Source organism: Danio rerio, chromosome 11 (genome assembly GCF_052040795.2).
Source record: "Danio rerio strain M-AB ecotype USA chromosome 11, GRCz13ab, whole genome shotgun sequence".
Lineage (NCBI taxonomy): Eukaryota > Metazoa > Chordata > Actinopteri > Cypriniformes > Danionidae > Danio > Danio rerio.
In genome coordinates this window covers 3,077,212-3,097,221 of record NC_141031.1, presented here as the reverse complement: position 1 = coordinate 3,097,221, position 20,010 = coordinate 3,077,212, and the positions used below count along the sequence as shown (strand labels likewise).

Here is a 20,010-nt window from a genome sequence, read left to right as displayed (position 1 = left end):
GAATTTTACTTTTGATGGTCCAGGATCAACATCAGTGAATTTGAATCTTGGTGGTCCAGGATCAACATCAGTGAATTTGAATCTTGATGGTCCAGGATCAACATCAGTGAATTTGAATCTTGATGGTCCAGGATCAACATCAGTGAATTTGAATCTTGATGGTCCAGGATCAACATCAGTGACATTGAATCTTGATGGTCCAGGATCAACATCATTGAATTTGAATCTTGATGGTCCAGGATGAACATCAGTGAATTTTACTTTTGATGGTCCAGGATCAACATCAGTGAATTTGAATCTTGGTGGTCCAGGATCAACATCAGTGAATTTGAATCTTGATGGTCCAGGATCAACATCAGTGAATTTGAATCTTGATGGTCCAGGATCAACATCAGTGACTTTGAATCTTGATGGTCCAGGATCAACATAATTGAATTTTACTCTTGATGGTCCAGGATCAACATCAGTAAATTTGAATCTTGATGGTCCAGGATCAACATCAGTGAATTTGAATCTTGATGGTCCAGGATCAACATAATTGAATTTTACTCTTGATGGTCCAGGATCAACATCAGTAAATTTGAATCTTGATGGTCCAGGATCAACATCAGTGAATTTGAATCTTGATGGTCCAGGATCAACATCAGTGAATTTAAATCTTGATGGTCCAGGATCAACATCAGTGAATTTTACTCTTGATGGTCCAGGATCAACATCAGTGAATTTGAATCTTGATGGTCCAGGATCAACATCAGTCAATTTGAATCTTGATGGTCCAGGATCAACATCAGTCAATGTTACTCTTGATGGTCCAGGATCAACATCAGTGAATTTGAATCTTAATGGTCCAGGATCAACATCAGTCAATTTGAATCTTGATGGTCCAGGATCAACATCATTGAATTTTACTCTTGATGGTCCAGGATCAACATCAGTCAATTTGAATCTTGATGGTACAGGATCAACATCAGTCAATTTTACTCTTGATGGTCCAGGATCAACATCAGTGAATTTTACTTTTCATGGTCAAGGATCAACATCAGTGAATTTTACTCTTGATGGTCCAGGATCAACATCAGTGAATTTGAATCTTGATGGTCCAGGATCAACATCAGTGAGTTTTACTTTTGATGGTCCAGGATCAACATCAGTCAATTTGAATCTTGATGGTCCAGGATCAACATCATTGAATTTTACTCTTGATGGTCCAGGATTAACATCAGTCAATTTGAATCTTGATGGTCCAGGATCAACATCAGTCAATTTTACTCTTGATGGTCCAGGATCAACATCACTGAATTTTACTCTTGATGGTCCAGGATCAACATCAGTGAATTTTACTCTTGATGGTCCAGGATCAACATCAGTGAATTTTACTTTTCATGGTCCAGGATCAACATCAGTGAATTTTACTCTTGATGGTCCAGGATCAACATCAGTGAATTTGAATCTTGATGGTCCAGGATCAACATCAGTGAATTTTAATCTTGATGGTCCAGAATCAACATCAGTGAATTTTACTCTTGATGGTCCAGGATCAACATCAGTGAATTTTACTTTTCATGGTCCAGGATCAACATCAGTGAATTTTACTCTTGATGGTCCAGGATCAACATCAGTGAATTTGAATCTTGATGGTCCTGGATCAACATCAGTGAATTTAAATCTTGATGGTCCAGTATCAACATCAGTGAATTTTACTCTTGATGGTCCAGGATCAACATCAGTGAATTTTACTCTTGATGGTCCAGGATCAACATCAGTGAATTTTAATTTTGATGGTCCAGGATCAACATCAGTGAATTTTAATTTTGATGGTCCAGGATCAACATCAGTGAATTTTAATTTTGATGGTCCAGGATCAACATCAGTGAATTTTACTTTTGATGGTCCAGGATCAACATCAGTGAATTTTAATTTTGATGGTCCAGGATCAACATCAGTGAATTTGAATCTTGATGGTCCAGGATCAACATCAGTGAATTTTACTTTTGATGGTCCAGGATCAACATCAGTCAATTTTACTCTTGATGGTCCAGGATCAACATCAGTCAATTTTACTCTTGATGGTCCAGGATCAACATCAGTCAATTTTACTCTTGATGGTCCAGGATCAACATCAGTGAATTTTACTTTTGATGGTCCAGGATCAACATCAGTGAATTTTACTTTTCCTAGTCCAGGATCAACATCAGTGAATTTTACTCTTGATGGTCCAGGATCAACATCAGTGAATTTTACTCTTGATGGTCCAGGATCAACATCAGTGAATTTGAATCTTGATGGTCCAGGATCAACATCAGTCAATTTGAATCTTGATGGTCCAGAATCAACATCATTGAATTTTACTCTTGATGGTCCAGGATCAACATCAGTGAATTTTACTCTTGATGGTCCAGGATCAACATCAGTGAATTTGAATCTTGATGGTCCAGGATCAACATCAGTAAGTTTTACTCTTGATGGTCCAGGATCAACATCAGTGAATTTTACTCTTGATGGTCCAGGATCAACATCAGTGAATTTGAATCTTGATGGTCCAGGATCAACATCAGTGAATTTAAATCTTGATGGTCCAGGATCAACATCAGTAAATTTTACTCTTGATGGTCCAGGATCAACATCAGTGAATTTGAATCTTGATGGTCCAGGATCAACATCATTGAATTTTACTCTTGATGGTCCAGGATCAACATCAGTGAATTTTACTCTTGATGGTCCAGGATCAACATCAGTGAATTTGAATCTTGATGGTCCAGGATCAACATCAGTGAATTTGAATCTTGATGGTCCAGGATCAACATCAGTCAATTTTACTCTTGATGGTCCAGGATCAACATCAGTGAATTTGAATCTTGATGGTCCAGGATCAACATCAGTGAATTTTACTTTTGATGGTCCAGGATCAACATCAGTGAATTTGAATCTTGATGGTCCAGGATCAACATCAGTGAATTTGAATCTTGATGGTCCAGGATCAACATCAGTGAATTTGAATCTTGATGGTCCAGGATCAACATCAGTAAATTTAAATCTTGATGGTCCAGGATCAACATCAGTGAATTTGAATCTTGATGGTCCAGGATCAACATCAGTGAATTTTACTTTTGATGGTCCAGGATCAACATCAGTGAATTTGAATCTTGGTGGTCCAGGATCAACATCAGTGAATTTGAATCTTTTTGGTCCAGGATCAACATCAGTGAATTTGAATCTTGATGGTCCAGGATCAACATCAGTCAATTTTTTCTCTTGATGGTCCAGGATCAACATCAGTGAATTTAAATCTTGATGGTCCAGGATCAACATCAGTGAACTTTACTCTTGATGGTCCAGGATCAACATCAGTGAATTTGAATCTTGATGGTCCAGGATCAACATCAGTGAATTTGAATCTTGATGGTCCAGGATCAACATCAGTGAATTTGAATCTTGATGGTCTAGGATCAACATCAGTGAGTTTTACTTTTGATGGTCCAGGATCAACATCAGTGAATTTGAATCTTGATGGTCCAGGATCAACATCAGTGAATTTGAATCTTGATGGTCCAGGATCAACATCATTGAATTTTACTCTTGATGGTCCAGGATCAACATCAGTCAATTTTACTCTTGATGGTCCAGGATCAACATCAGTGAATTTTACTCTTGATGGTCCAGGATCAACATCAGTGAATTTCAATCTTGATGGTCCAGGATCAACATAAGAGAGTTTTACTCTTGATGGTCCAGGATTAACATCAGTGAATTTGAATCTTGATGGTCCAGGATCAACATCAGTGAATTTTACTCTTGATGGTCCAGGATCAACATCAGTGAATTTGAATCTTGATGGTCCAGGATCAACATCAGTGAATTTTACTCTTGATGGTCCAGGATCAACATCAGTGAATTTTACTCTTGATGGACCAGGATCAACATCAGTCAATTTTACTCTTGATGGTCCAGGATCAACATCAGTGAATTTTACTCTTGATGGTCCAGGATCAACATCAGTGAATTTGAATCTTGATGGTCCAGGATCAACATCAGTCAATTTGAATCTTGATGGTCCAGGATCAACATCAGTGAATTTTACTTTTGATGGTCCAGGATCAACATCAGTGAATTTGAATCTTGATGGTCCAGGATCAACATCATTGAATTTTACTCTTGATGGTCCAGGATCAACATCAGTGAATTTGAATCTTGATGGTCCAGGATCAACATCAGTCAATTTTACTCTTGATGGTCCAGGATCAACATCAGTGAATTTGAATCTTGATGGTCCAGGATCAACATCAGTCAATTTTACTCTTGATGGTCCAGGATCAACATCAGTGAATTTGAATCTTGATGGTCCAGGATCAACATCAGTGAATTTTACTCTTGATGGTCCAGGATCAACATCAGTCAATTTTACTCTTGATGGTCCAGGATCAACATCAGTGAATTTTACTCTTGATGGTCCAGGATCAACATCAGTGAATTTGAATCTTGATGGTCCAGGATCAACATCAGTGAATTTTACTCTTGATGGTCCAGGATCAACATCAGTCAATTTTACTCTTGATGGTCCAGGATCAACATCAGTCAATTTTACTCTTGATGGTCCAGGATCAACATCAGTGAATTTTACTTTTGATGGTCCAGGATCAACATCAGTGAATTTTACTTTTCCTAGTCCAGGATCAACATCAGTGAATTTTACTCTTGATGGTCCAGGATCAACATCAGTGAATTTGAATCTTGATGGTCCAGGATCAACATCAGTCAATTTGAATCTTGATGGTCCAGAATCAACATCATTGAATTTTACTCTTGATGGTCCAGGATCAACATCAGTGAATTTTACTCTTTATGGTCCAGGATCAACATCAGTGAATTTGAATCTTGATGGTCCAGGATCAACATCAGTAAGTTTTACTCTTGATGGTCCAGGATCAACATCAGTGAATTTGAATCTTGATGGTCCAGGATCAACATCAGTGAATTTAAATCTTGATGGTCCAGGATCAACATCAGTAAATTTTACTCTTGATGGTCCAGGATCAACATCAGTGAATTTGAATCTTGATGGTCCAGGATCAACATCAGTGAATTTGAATCTTGATGGTCCAGGATCAACATCAGTGAATTTGAATCTTGATGGTCCAGGATCAACATCAGTGAATTTTACTCTTGATGGTCCAGGATCAACATCAGTGAATTTTACTTTTGATGGTCCAGGATCAACATCAGTGAATTTGAATCTTGATGGTGCAGGATCAACATCAGTGAATTTGAATCTTGATGGTCCAGGATCAACATCAGTGAATTTGAATCTTGATGGTCCAGGATCAACATCAGTAAATTTAAATCTTGATGGTCCAGGATCAACATCAGTGAATTTGAATCTTGATGGTCCAGGATCAACATCAGTGAATTTTACTTTTGATGGTCCAGGATCAACATCAGTGAATTTGAATCTTTTTGGTCCAGGATCAACATCAGTGAATTTGAATCTTGATGGTCCAGGATCAACATCAGTCAATTTTTTCTCTTGATGGTCCAGGATCAACATCAGTGAATTTAAATCTTGATGGTCCAGGATCAACATCAGTGAACTTTACTCTTGATGGTCCAGGATCAACATCAGTGAATTTGAATCTTGATGGTCCAGGATCAACATCAGTGAATTTGAATCTTGATGGTCCAGGATCAACATCAGTCAATTTTACTCTTGATGGTCCAGGATCAACATCAGTGAATTTGAATCTTGATGGTCCAGGATCAACATCATTGAATTTTACTCTTGATGGTCCAGGATCAACATCAGTGAATTTTACTCTTGATGGTCCAGGATCAACATCAGTGAATTTGAATCTTGATGGTCCAGGATCAACATCAGTGAATTTGAATCTTGATGGTCTAGGATCAACATCAGTGAGTTTTACTTTTGATGGTCCAGGATCAACATCAGTGAATTTGAATCTTGATGGTCCAGGATCAACATCAGTGAATTTGAATCTTGATGGTCCAGGATCAACATCATTGAATTTTACTCTTGATGGTCCAGGATCAACATCAGTCAATTTTACTCTTGATGGTCCAGGATCAACATCAGTGAATTTTACTCTTGATGGTCCAGGATCAACATCAGTGAATTTCAATCTTGATGGTCCAGGATCAACATAAGAGAGTTTTACTCTTGATGGTCCAGGATTAACATCAGTGAATTTGAATCTTGATGGTCCAGGATCAACATCAGTGAATTTTACTCTTGATGGTCCAGGATCAACATCAGTGAATTTGAATCTTGATGGTCCAGGATCAACATCAGTGAATTTTACTCTTGATGGTCCAGGATCAACATCAGTGAATTTTACTCTTGATGGACCAGGATCAACATCAGTCAATTTTACTCTTGATGGTCCAGGATCAACATCAGTGAATTTTACTCTTGATGGTCCAGGATCAACATCAGTGAATTTGAATCTTGATGGTCCAGGATCAACATCAGTGAATTTTACTTTTGATGGTCCAGGATCAACATCAGTGAATTTGAATCTTGATGGTCCAGGATCAACATCATTGAATTTTACTCTTGATGGTCCAGGATCAACATCAGTGAATTTGAATCTTGATGGTCCAGGATCAACATCAGTCAATTTTACTCTTGATGGTCCAGGATCAACATCAGTGAATTTGAATCTTGATGGTCCAGGATCAACATCAGTCAATTTTACTCTTGATGGTCCAGGATCAACATCAGTCAATTTTACTCTTGATGGTCCAGGATCAACATCAGTGAATTTTACTCTTGATGGTCCAGGATCAACATCAGTGAATTTGAATCTTGATGGTCCAGGATCAACATCAGTGAATTTTACTCTTGATGGTCCAGGATCAACATCAGTCAATTTTACTTTTGATGGTCCAGGATCAACATCAGTGAATTTTACTCTTGATGGTCCAGGATTAACATCAGTGAATTTGAATCTTGATGGTCCAGGATCAACATCAGTGAATTTGAATCTTGATGGTCCAGGATCAACATCAGTGAATTTTACTCTTGATGGTCCAGGATCAACATCAGTGAATTTTACTCTTGATGGTCCAGGATTAACATCAGTGAATTTTACTCTTGATGGTCCAGGATCAACATCAGTGAATTTTACTCTTGATGGTCCAGGATCAACATCAGTGAATTTGAATCTTGATGGTCCAGGATCAACATCAGTCAATTTTACTTTTTATGGTCCAGGATCAACATCAGTCAATTTTACTTTTGATGGTCCAGGATCAACATCAGTGAATTTGAATCTTGATGGTCCAGGATCAACATCAGTGAATTTTACTCTTGATGGTCCAGGATCAACATCAGTTAATTTTACTCTTGATGGTCCAGGATCAACATCAGTGAATTTGAATCTTGATGGTCCAGGATCAACATCAGTGACATTGAATCTTGATGGTCCAGGATCAACATCATTGAATTTGAATCTTGATGGTCCAGGAAAAACATCAGTGAATTTTACTTTTGATGGTCCAGGATCAACATCAGTGAATTTGAATCTTGATGGTCCAGGATCAACATCAGTGAATTTTACTCTTGATGGTCCAGGATTAACATCAGTCAATTTTACTCTTGATGGTCCAGGATCAACATCAGTGAATTTTAATCTTGATCGTCCAGGAACAACATCATTGAATTTGAATCTTGATGGTCCAGGATCATCATCAGTGAATTTTACTCTTGATGGTCCAGGATCAACATCAGTTAATTTGAATCTTGATGATCCAGGATCAACATCAGTGAATTTGAATCTTGATGGTCCAGGATCAACATCAGTCAATTTGAATCTTGATGGTCCAGGATCAACATCATTGAATTTTACTCTTGATGGTCCAGGATCAACATCATTGAATTTTACTCTTGATGGTCCAGGATCAACATCAGTCAATTTTACTCTTGATGGTCCAGGATCAACATCAGTGAATTTGAATCTTGATGGTCCAGGATCAACATCAGTCAATTTTACTCTTGATGGTCCAGGATCAACATCAGTGAATTTGAATCTTGATGGTCCAGGATCAACATCAGTGAATTTTACTCTTGATGGTCCAGGATCAACATCAGTCAATTTTACTCTTGATGGTCCAGGATCAACATCAGTGAATTTTACTCTTGATGGTCCAGGATCAACATCAGTGAATTTGAATCTTGATGGTCCAGGATCAACATCAGTGAATTTTACTCTTGATGGTCCAGGATCAACATCAGTCAATTTTACTTTTGATGGTCCAGGATCAACATCAGTGAATTTTACTCTTGATGGTCCAGGATTAACATCAGTGAATTTGAATCTTGATGGTCCAGGATCAACATCAGTGAATTTTACTCTTGATGGTCCAGGATCAACATCAGTGAATTTTACTCTTGATGGTCCAGGATTAACATCAGTGAATTTTACTCTTGATGGTCCAGGATCAACATCAGTGAATTTTACTCTTGATGGTCCAGGATCAACATCAGTGAATTTGAATCTTGATGGTCCAGGATCAACATCAGTCAATTTTACTTTTTATGGTCCAGGATCAACATCAGTCAATTTTACTTTTGATGGTCCAGGATCAACATCAGTGAATTTGAATCTTGATGGTCCAGGATCAACATCAGTGAATTTTACTCTTGATGGTCCAGGATCAACATCAGTTAATTTTACTCTTGATGGTCCAGGATCAACATCAGTGAATTTGAATCTTGATGGTCCAGGATCAACATCAGTGACATTGAATCTTGATGGTCCAGGATCAACATCATTGAATTTGAATCTTGATGGTCCAGGAAAAACATCAGTGAATTTTACTTTTGATGGTCCAGGATCAACATCAGTGAATTTTACTCTTGATGGTCCAGGATTAACATCAGTCAATTTTACTCTTGATGGTCCAGGATCAACATCAGTGAATTTGAATCTTGATGGTCCAGGATCAACATCAGTCAATTTTACTCTTGATGGTCCAGGATCAACATCAGTGAATTTTACTCTTGATGGTCCAGGATCAACATCAGTGAATTTTACTCTTGATGGTCCAGGATTAACATCAGTGAATTTTACTCTTGATGGTCCAGGATCAACATCAGTGAATTTTACTCTTGATGGTCCAGGATCAACATCAGTGAATTTGAATCTTGATGGTCCAGGATCAACATCAGTAAATTTGAATCTTGATGGTCCAGGATCAACATCAGTGAATTTGAATCTTGATGGTCTATGATCAACATCATTAAATTTGAATCTTGATGGTCCAGGATCAACATCAGTGAATTTTACTCTTGATGGTCCAGGATCAACATCAGTGAATTCTACTCTTGATGGTCCAGGATCAACATCAGTGAATTTTACTCTTGAGGGTCCAGGATCAACATCAGTGAATTTTACTCTTGATGGTCCAGGATCAACATCAGTGAATTTAAATCTTGATGGTCCAGGATCAACATCAGTGAATTTTACTCTTGATGGTCCAGGATCAACATCAGTGAATTTTACTCTTGATGGTCCAGGATTAACATCAGTGAATTTGAATCTTGATGGTCCAGGAACAACATCAGTGAATTTGAATCTTGATGGTCCAGGATCAACATCAGTGAATTTTACTCTTGATGGTCCAGGATCAACATCATTGAATTTTACTCTTGATGGTCCAGGATTAACATCAGTGAATTTTACTCTTGATGGTCCAGGATCAACATCAGTGAATTTTACTCTTGATGGTCCAGGATCAACATCAGTGAATTTGAATCTTGATGGTCCAGGATCAACATCAGTCAATTTTACTTTTTATGGTCCAGGATCAACATCAGTCAATTTTACTTTTTATGGTCCAGGATCAACAGTGAATTTTACTTTTGATGGTCCAGGATCAACATCAGTGAATTTTACTCTTGATGGTCCAGGATCAACATCAGTGAATTTTACTCTTGATGGTCCAGGATCAACATCATTGAATTTTACTCTTGATGGTCCAGGATCAACATCATTGAATTTTACTCTTGATGGTCCAGGATCAACATCAGTGAATTTTACTCTTGATGGTCCAGGATTAACATCAGTGAATTTTACTCTTGATGGTCCAGGATCAACATCAGTGAATTTTACTCTTGATGGTCCAGGATCAACATCAGTCAATTTTACTTTTGATGGTCCAGGATCAACATCAGTGAATTTGAATCTTGATGGTCCAGGATCAACATCAGTGAATTTTACTCTTGATGGTCCAGGATCAACATCAGTGAATTTTACTCTTGATGGTCCAGGATCAACATCAGTCAATTTTACTCTTGATGGTCCAGGATCAACATCAGTCAATTTTACTTTTGATGGTCCAGGATCAACATCAGTGAATTTGAATCTTGATGGTCCAGGATCAACATCAGTGAATTTTACTCTTGATGGTCCAGGATCAACATCAGTCAATTTTACTTTTGATGGTCCAGGATCAACATCAGTGAATTTGAATCTTGATGGTCCAGGATCAACATCAGTGAATTTGAATCTTGATGGTCCAGGATCAACATCAGTGAATTTTACTCTTGATGGTCCAGGATCAACATCAGTGAATTTGAATCTTGATGGTCCAGGATCAACATCAGTGAATTTGAATCTTGATGGTCCAGGATCAACATCAGTGAATTTGAATCTTGATGGTCCAGGATCAACATCAGTGAATTTTACTCTTGATGGTCCAGGATCAACATCAGTGAATTTTACTCTTGATGGTCCAGGATCAACATCAGTGAATTTGAATCTTGATGGTCCAGGATCAACATCAGTGAATTTGAATCTTGATGGTCCAGGATCAACATCAGTGAATGTTACTCTTGATGGTCCAGGATCAACATCAGTGAATTTTACTCTTGATGGTCCAGGATCAACATCAGTGAATTTCAATCTTGATGGTCCAGGATCAACATCAGTCAATTTTACTTTTGATGGTCCAGGATCAACATCAGTGAATTTCAATCTTGATGGTCCAGGATCAACATCAGTGAATTTTACTCTTGATGGTCCAGGATCAACATCAGTGAATTTGAATCTTGATGGTCCAGGATCAACATCAGTCAATTTTACTTTTGATGGTCCAGGATCAACATCAGTCAATTTTACTTTTGATGGTCCAGGATCAACAGTGAATTTTACTTTTGATGGTCCAGGATCAACATCAGTGAATTTTACTCTTGATGGTCCAGGATCAACATCAGTGAATTTGAATCTTGATGGTCTATGATCAACATCATTAAATTTGAATCTTGATGGTCCAGGATCAACATCAGTGAATTTTACTCTTGATGGTCCAGGATCAACATCAGTGAATTCTACTCTTGATGGTCCAGGATCAACATCAGTGAATTTTACTCTTGATGGTCCAGGATCAACATCAGTGAATTTTACTCTTGATGGTCCAGGATCAACATCAGTGAATTTAAATCTTGATGGTCCAGGATCAACATCAGTGAATTTTACTCTTGATGGTCCAGGATCAACATCAGTGAATTTTACTCTTGATGGTCCAGGATCAACATCAGTGAATTTGAATCTTGATGGTCCAGGATCAACATCAGTGAATTTTACTCTTGATGGTCCAGGATCAACATCATTGAATTTTACTCTTGATGGTCCAGGATTAACATCAGTGAATTTTACTCTTGATGGTCCAGGATCAACATCAGTGAATTTTACTCTTGATGGTCCAGGATCAACATCAGTGAATTTGAATCTTGATGGTCCAGGATCAACATCAGTCAATTTTACTTTTTATGGTCCAGGATCAACATCAGTCAATTTTACTTTTTATGGTCCAGGATCAACAGTGAATTTTACTTTTGATGGTCCAGGATCAACATCAGTGAATTTTACTCTTGATGGTCCAGGATCAACATCAGTGAATTTTACTCTTGATGGTCCAGGATCAACATCATTGAATTTTACTCTTGATGGTCCAGGATCAACATCATTGAATTTTACTCTTGATGGTCCAGGATCAACATCAGTCAATTTTACTCTTGATGGTCCAGGATCAACATCAGTCAATTTTACTTTTGATGGTCCAGGATCAACATCAGTGAATTTGAATCTTGATGGTCCAGGATCAACATCAGTGAATTTTACTCTTGATGGTCCAGGATCAACATCAGTGAATTTTACTCTTGATGGTCCAGGATCAACATCAGTCAATTTTACTCTTGATGGTCCAGGATCAACATCAGTCAATTTTACTTTTGATGGTCCAGGATCAACATCAGTGAATTTGAATCTTGATGGTCCAGGATCAACATCAGTGAATTTTACTCTTGATGGTCCAGGATCAACATCAGTCAATTTTACTTTTGATGGTCCAGGATCAACATCAGTGAATTTGAATCTTGATGGTCCAGGATCAACATCAGTGAATTTGAATCTTGATGGTCCAGGATCAACATCAGTGAATTTGAATCTTGATGGTCCAGGATCAACATCAGTGAATTTGAATCTTGATGGTCCAGGATCAACATCAGTCAATTTTACTTTTTATGGTCCAGGATCAACATCAGTCAATTTTACTTTTGATGGTCCAGGATCAACATCAGTGAATTTGAATCTTGATGGTCCAGGATCAACATCAGTCAATTTTACTTTTTATGGTCCAGGATCAACATCAGTCAATTTTACTTTTTATGGTCCAGGATCAACATCAGTCAATTTTACTTTTGATGGTCCAGGATCAACATCAGTGAATTTGAATCTTGATGGTCCAGGATCAACATCAGTCAATTTTACTTTTTATGGTCCAGGATCAACATCAGTCAATTTTACTTTTGATGGTCCAGGATCAACATCATTAAATTTGAACCTTGATGGTCCAGGATCAACATCAGTGAATTTGAATCTTGATGGTCCAGGATCAACATCAGTGAATTTTACTCTTGATGGTCCAGGATCAACATCAGTGAATTTTACTCTTGATGGTCCAGGATCAACATCAGTGAATTTGAATCTTGATGGTCCAGGATCAACATCAGTGAATTTGAATCTTGATGGTCCAGGATCAACATCAGTGAATGTTACTCTTGATGGTCCAGGATCAACATCAGTGAATTTTACTCTTGATGGTCCAGGGTCAACATCAGTGAATTTGAATCTTGATGGTCCAGGATCAACATCAGTGAATTTTACTTTTGATGGTCCAGGATCAACATCAGTCAATTTTACTTTTGATGGTCCAGGATCAACATCATTGAATTTCAATCTTGATGGTCCAGGATCAACATCAGTGAATTTTACTCTTGATGGTCCAGGATCAACATCAGTGAATTTGAATCTTGATGGTCCAGGATCAACATCAGTCAATTTTACTTTTGATGGTCCAGGATCAACATCAGTCAATTTTACTTTTGATGGTCCAGGATCAACAGTGAATTTTACTTTTGATGGTCCAGGATCAACATCAGTGAATTTTACTCTTGATGGTCCAGGATCAACATCAGTGAATTTTACTCTTGATGGTCCAGGATCAACATCATTGAATTTTACTCTTGATGGTCCAGGATCAACATCATTGAATTTTACTCTTGATGGTCCAGGATCAACATCAGTCAATTTTACTCTTGATGGTCCAGGATCAACATCAGTCAATTTTACTTTTGATGGTCCAGGATCAACATCAGTCAATTTTACTCTTGATGGTCCAGGATCAACATCATTGAATTTTACTCTTGATGGTCCAGGATCAACATCATTGAATTTTACTCTTGATGGTCCAGGATCAACATCAGTGAATTTTACTCTTGATGGTCCAGGATCAACATCAGTGAATTTTACTCTTGATGGTCCAGGATCAACATCAGTCAATTTTACTCTTGATGGTCCAGGATCAACATCAGTCAATTTTACTTTTGATGGTCCAGGATCAACATCAGTGAATTTGAATCTTGATGGTCCAGGATCAACATCAGTGAATTTTACTCTTGATGGTCCAGGATCAACATCAGTGAATTTTACTCTTGATGGTCCAGGATCAACATCAGTGAATTTGAATCTTGATGGTCCAGGATCAAAATCAGTGAATTTTACTCTTGATGGTCCAGGATCAACATCAGTCAATTTTACTCTTGATCGTCCAGGATCAACATCAGTCAATTTTACTCTTGATGGTCCAGGATCAACATCAGTCAATTTTACTCTTGATGGTCCAGGGTCAACATCAGTGAATTTGAATCTTGATGGTCCAGGATCAACATCAGTGAATATGAATCTTGATGGTCCAGGATCAACATCAGTCAATTTTGCTTTTTATGGTCCAGGATCAACATCAGTCAATTTTACTTTTGATGGTCCAGGATCAACATCAGTCAATTTTACTCTTGATGGTCCAGGGTCAACATCAGTGAATTTTACTCTTGATGGTCCAGGATCAACATCAGTGAATATGAATCTTGATGGTCCAGGATCAACATCAGTGAATTTTACTTTTGATGGTCCAGGATCAACATCAGTGGATTTGAATCTTGATGGTCCAGGATCAACATCAGTGGATTTGAATCTTGATGGTCCAGGATCAACATCAGTGAATTTTACTCTTGATGGTCCAGGATCAACATCAGTGAATTTTACTCTTGATGGTCCAGGATCAACATCAGTGAATTTTACTCTTGATGGTCCAGGATCAACATCAGTGAATTTTACTCTTGATGGTCCAGGAACAACATCAGTGAATTTGAATGTTGATGGTCCAGGATCAACATCAGTAAATTTTACTCTTGATGGTCCAGGATCAACATCAGTGAATTTTACTCTTGATGGTCCAGGATCAACATCAGTGGATTTGAATCTTGATGGTCCAGGATCAACATCAGTGAATTTTACTCTTGATGGTCCAGGATCAACATCAGTGAATTTTACTCTTGATGGTCCAGGAACAACATCAGTGGATTTGAATCTTGATGGTCCAGGATCAACATCAGTCAATTTTACTCTTGATGGTCCAGGATCAACATCAGTCAATTTTACTCTTGATGGTCCAGGATCAACATCAGCTAATTTTACTCTTGATGGTCCAGGATCAACATCAGTGAATTTTACTCTTGATGGTCCAGGATCAACATCAGTGAATTTGAATCTTGATGGTCCAGGATCAACATCAGTGAATTTGAATCTTGATGGTCCAGGATCAACATCAGTGAATTTTACTCTTGATGGTCCAGGGTCAACATCAGTGAATTTTACTCTTGATGGTCCAGGGTCAACATCAGTGAATTTGAATCTTGATGGTCCAGGATCAACATCAGTAAATTTGAATCTTGATGGTCCAGGATCAACATCAGTCAATTTGAACCTTGATGGTCCAGGATCAACATAAGTGAATTTGAATCTTGATGGTCCAGGATCAACATCAGTGAATTTTACTTTTGATGGTCCAGGATCAACATCAGTGAATTTTACTTTTGATGGTCCAGGATCAACATCAGTGAATTTTACTCTTGATGGTCCAGGATCAACATCAGTGAATTTTACTCTTGATGGTCCAGGATCAACATCAGTGGATTTGAATCTTGATGGTCCAGGATCAACATCAGTGAATTTTACTCTTGATGGCCCAGGATCAACATCAGTGAATTTTACTCTTGATGGCCCAGGATCAACATCAGTGGATTTTACTCTTAATGGTCCAGGATCAACATCAGTCAATTTTACTCTTGATGGTCCAGGATCAACATCAGTAGATTCACTAAAGACATCCATCAGTCTACAGATTTAATTCTGTTTGTTAAGCGCAAAGATTTGTTTCAAAACTATTTCTAAATTCAGCAATAAATGATGCAATACACATTTTGTGCCTTATTGCGCCAGGTGTATGATACCACCACAGATCTCCTAAATTGTCACTCATTTTAAGCACACTACCATATGGAAATCCGTAACTTACTGACACAAAATTTACATTTTTTTTTACTTTGATTTCACAAGGACTTTTAAAATTTAACAGTAAAGTTAATTTCTAGTCGTATCTGTGCATAAGCGCTGATGTTTTCCATCAACTTAATGGAATATAGAAAGCCGATGCAAGGCCACACTGAGAGTGTGGCAGAAACTCTTCAATAACAATAGAATTTAGCACCTGAGATGACATGGATTGCTAAACGCTTTCTTAGTTGACTGGCTCATGAACACACTTATAAAATGATTCACAAAAGAGGCTCTTCTGCTTCAAATAAAAAAGAAGAAAAAAAAAGAAGAAAACTGCGCCGGCATGGCAACCATGACCAAGAAAAAGAACAATTGGATAAAGTTATTTACGGCGTCTCTCCCACGTCCATCAGAAAAACCAATAAAAAAGCACCAGTCAGCCATACTGAGCAGCTATTTGAGAGCGACCGAGTCAAGATTGACTATTGCCATGTGTCTGCACATGTTAGAATACCGGGAACAAGGGTCAGGCCTCAGAGGATCAGAAAAATCAATGTTCCTCATGATCATAACAGCTCACACCAGACCAGTTCTCCACTGGGGTTTGCAGTGCCCGCGTCTCCAACACCAATCCTTTTCAGCAGCAACGACCAAAAAAAAAAATCCGCTTGAATGAGTTTCCTTTAGGCTAATGGCTTGAGCTTTCAATACAGTAGGGGAAATAAGTATTAAACATGTCAACATTTTCCTCAGAAAACATTTTTAAAGTGTTGTTGACTTAATTTTCATCTGAGTTTCGTTCTTCGTACCTTGCTTAAATTAGTTCGCGAATGAAATTAAAATGTCCTGATGAACTGATCTTAGATCGCTGTGCAAGTTGTGAAGGACAGATCTATCGATCCTCGAAATCACGATCAGCAATGCAATGATTGGCTGACGGCAAAGCAGCGTAATGACATCATCTGATTAATATTCAATTATCCATGTGAGCAAACTTGCATAAAATTAGTAGTAAACGATTTGTTAAATATGATATGCAATAACATTTCATCTTTGTTGTGGGCTGCATGTTTACGCTTTTAGTATTTATTTTACATTTAGTGAGGGTTTTCTTAAATATAGCAGCATATAGGCCTATTCAAGTTTCTTAATCGGCCTAAGGAATAACTGGCTGTTTACATTTTTTTGCATCAAAAAAGGATTTTGATATTGGTAACGGTGTCTACAACTTCTGTGAACAACCAAATCACCGTCATATTAGCTGTCAATCAAATCACAGTCATATTAGCTGTCAATCAAATCACAGTCATATTAGCTGTCAATCAAATCACAGTCATATTAATTGCAATCAAATCACCTTCATATTAATTGTCAAACAAATCACTGTCATATTAGCTGTCAATCAAATCACAGTCATATTAACTGTCAATCAAATCACAGTCATATTAACTGTCAATCAAATCACCGTCATATTAGCTGTCAATCTAATAATCTTCATATTAACTGTCAATCAAATCACCTTCATATTAGCTGTCAATAAAATCACCGTCATATTAGCTGTCAATCAAATAACTGTCATATTAGCTGTCAATCAAATCACTGTCATATTAGCTGTCAATCAAATCACAGTCATATTAACTGTCAATCAAATCACAGTCATATTAACTGTCAATCAAATCACCGTCATATTAGCTGTCAATCTAATAATCTTCATATTAACTGTCAATCAAATCACCTTCATATTAGCTGTCAATAAAATCACCGTCATATTAGCTGTCAATCAAATCACAGTCATATTAGCTGTCAATCAAATCACTGTCAAATTAGCTGTCAATCAAATCACAGTCATATTAACTGTCAATCAAATCACGCCATATTAACTGTCAATCAAACATTCATATTAGCTGTCAAAACATGTACATTTATATAAATATTTTTTTATTTATTTAACTATATTCCCAAGTGTATATAACTACTATAAGAAGATTTCAGAATTCGGTACATACTTTCAATCAAATAACTGTCATATTAGCTGTCAATCAAATCACTGTCATATTAGCTGTCAATCAAATCACTGTCATATTAGCTGTCAATCAAATCACCTTCATATTAGCTGTCAATCAAATAACAGTGATATTAACTGTCAATCAAATCACCTTCATATCAGCTGTCAATAAAATCACCGTCATATTAGCTGTAAATGAAATCACCGTCATATTAGTTGTCAATCAAATCACGCCATATTAACTGTCAATCAAACAGTCATATTAGCTGCCAAAACAGGTAAATTTATATAAATATTTATTTATTTAACTATATTCCCAAGTGTATATAACTACTACTATAAGAAGACTTCAGAATTCAGTACATACTTTCAGTATTACCTTTGCTTGAAAAGACCCCATCTAATTCTGTTTAAATGAAATGAGCCTGCTCCCGAGCAGTTTTGAGCTACCAGACCTGTTGCTTTGACAACAACTCTAGGATGAGTTTTGAAGAACGAAACAATCCTGGATTGTGTCAAATCGTCAATAACCAAATCCAGCTAATAGAGTAATCCACATACGAAGAACGGACCCCAGATGTTGGTAAAAACCAAACACATTAGTGCAAGTTATGCATAAACTGAAATGACACAGGAAAAAACTTTTGAAAGCATGAAGAAAGGGAGGTGTAGTTCGGAAGTGAAAGCCCAGAGAGTAGCTAAAATCTCTCAGTAGTTCTTCAACCCTTCCTCAGTGTAAATGAATATCAGCTGCTTCAGTCCAACATCTACATTAGCAGGAGGATGAAGATGAAACCAGGGAGGACATTTCAGTAGGACAAGGATCCAAAACACAGCCAAGGAGACTCTCAAATGCTTTCAGAGAAAGAAAATCAAGCTGTGGAATGGCCTAGCCAATCACCTGACCTGAATCCAATAGAGAATACAAAAAGCTCAGATTTGATCAACGAGACCAGATTTGTACACTCTGTTGAAGCCTGTGAGAAACTCACACTTGAGCAATGCATGTGACTTTATTCTCCATATGAGCGGCGGCGTTAAGCTGCCTTCACCAAAAAAAGCCTTTATATAGAGTATTAAATACGTTTCAGCAGTTCAGTAAGCTCCACTTCTGTCATGTCATTGTTATTACACAGAGCTCATCTTTCAGATTGTATTGTTTGTTTTGTTTTTTACCAAAGTCTGCTTCAATCCCATGTGAACAGCTCCTTTAGAAGTATTATTCCCAGGAAAAAACATGACGTGTCCAATACTTATTTCCCCCGCTGTATACAGTGCTACATGTTCATGGCGGATTGTCTGGTGAATGTGTTTTGGTCGTTGGAGTGACTGTAGAAAGCAGGCAGGCTGCCCAAACTGCTCACCTCAAAGTCATTCATATAAAAAGAGCCTTTTTTTCTCTTCTTACAGACTTTCTCCAGAGAGAGAGGCTTAAAAGTTTGAAAGCCACCCACTCGGTTCAGTATTTAGCAGAGGACAGCACAAATCGAAGGAGATTTTAAAGAGCACAAATGGGAGCAGTGAAGCAAAAGTGATGCCACCTGTCTGTCGAGTGCCATTGTCCAATGCCCAGAGCTGCAACCAGGGTTAAGACTATTAAATGTTGGAGAAAATAAAGCCAAAGTTCAGGGCTCGCACTCCTAAAGGACCTTGAACCAAAGCTTTCAGAAACGACTCATAGTTTTCAGTCAAGGGATCGGTGGTGGGCAAATAACAATGAGCCATAATGGCAGCTACACTGGGATCTCCATAGAAATGCAGCACAATCCAGTGACATATCAACAGAACAAAACGGATATGATCACAAACTGTAAATTGTGGGGTCCATATTCTGCACTCGCTGCAGTTTTTTAGTCATTTAACGGCATCATGTACCTTTCAGATCTACAACTCGCCAATGTTTACATTTATCTTGTAGATATTCCCCAGTGATTTAGTCATTGATGATGGCGTAATGAGCACAAGTGTTTGCTTCTATATTTGGAGTCGGCTTCTTTTGCTTACAAGCTATAAATTTGCTGGTAGGCAAAGTCCAATGCCCAGAGCTGCAACCAGGGTTAAGACTATTAAATGTTGGAGAAAACAAAACCAAAGTTC

At 37.7% G+C, this 20,010-nt stretch overlaps 2 protein-coding genes and 1 long non-coding RNA gene across 5 annotated transcripts in view; 1 reads left to right on the top strand and 2 right to left on the bottom strand.

The window, feature by feature from the left end:
* LOC147841627 (uncharacterized) overlaps window positions 1–14,724 on the bottom strand; it is a 36,243-nt gene extending 21,519 nt beyond the window's left edge. The window contains exon 1 of the long non-coding RNA XR_015502249.1: window positions 14,400–14,724. This is a non-coding gene — a long non-coding RNA (uncharacterized LOC147841627). The remainder of the gene's footprint in view (window positions 1–14,399) is intronic.
* cpne5b (copine Vb) overlaps window positions 1–20,010 on the bottom strand; it is a 226,184-nt gene that overhangs the window by 192,133 nt on the left and 14,041 nt on the right.
* On the top strand, window positions 1,584–9,504 carry LOC148679626 (uncharacterized). Its single transcript, XM_088651133.1, has 5 exons — window positions 1,584–3,022; window positions 3,961–5,327; window positions 5,618–6,084; window positions 6,194–6,984; window positions 7,922–9,504. Coding segments are annotated over exons 1-3 (1,371 nt in total). The 5' UTR covers window positions 1,584–3,021; the 3' UTR covers window positions 5,621–6,084; window positions 6,194–6,984; window positions 7,922–9,504.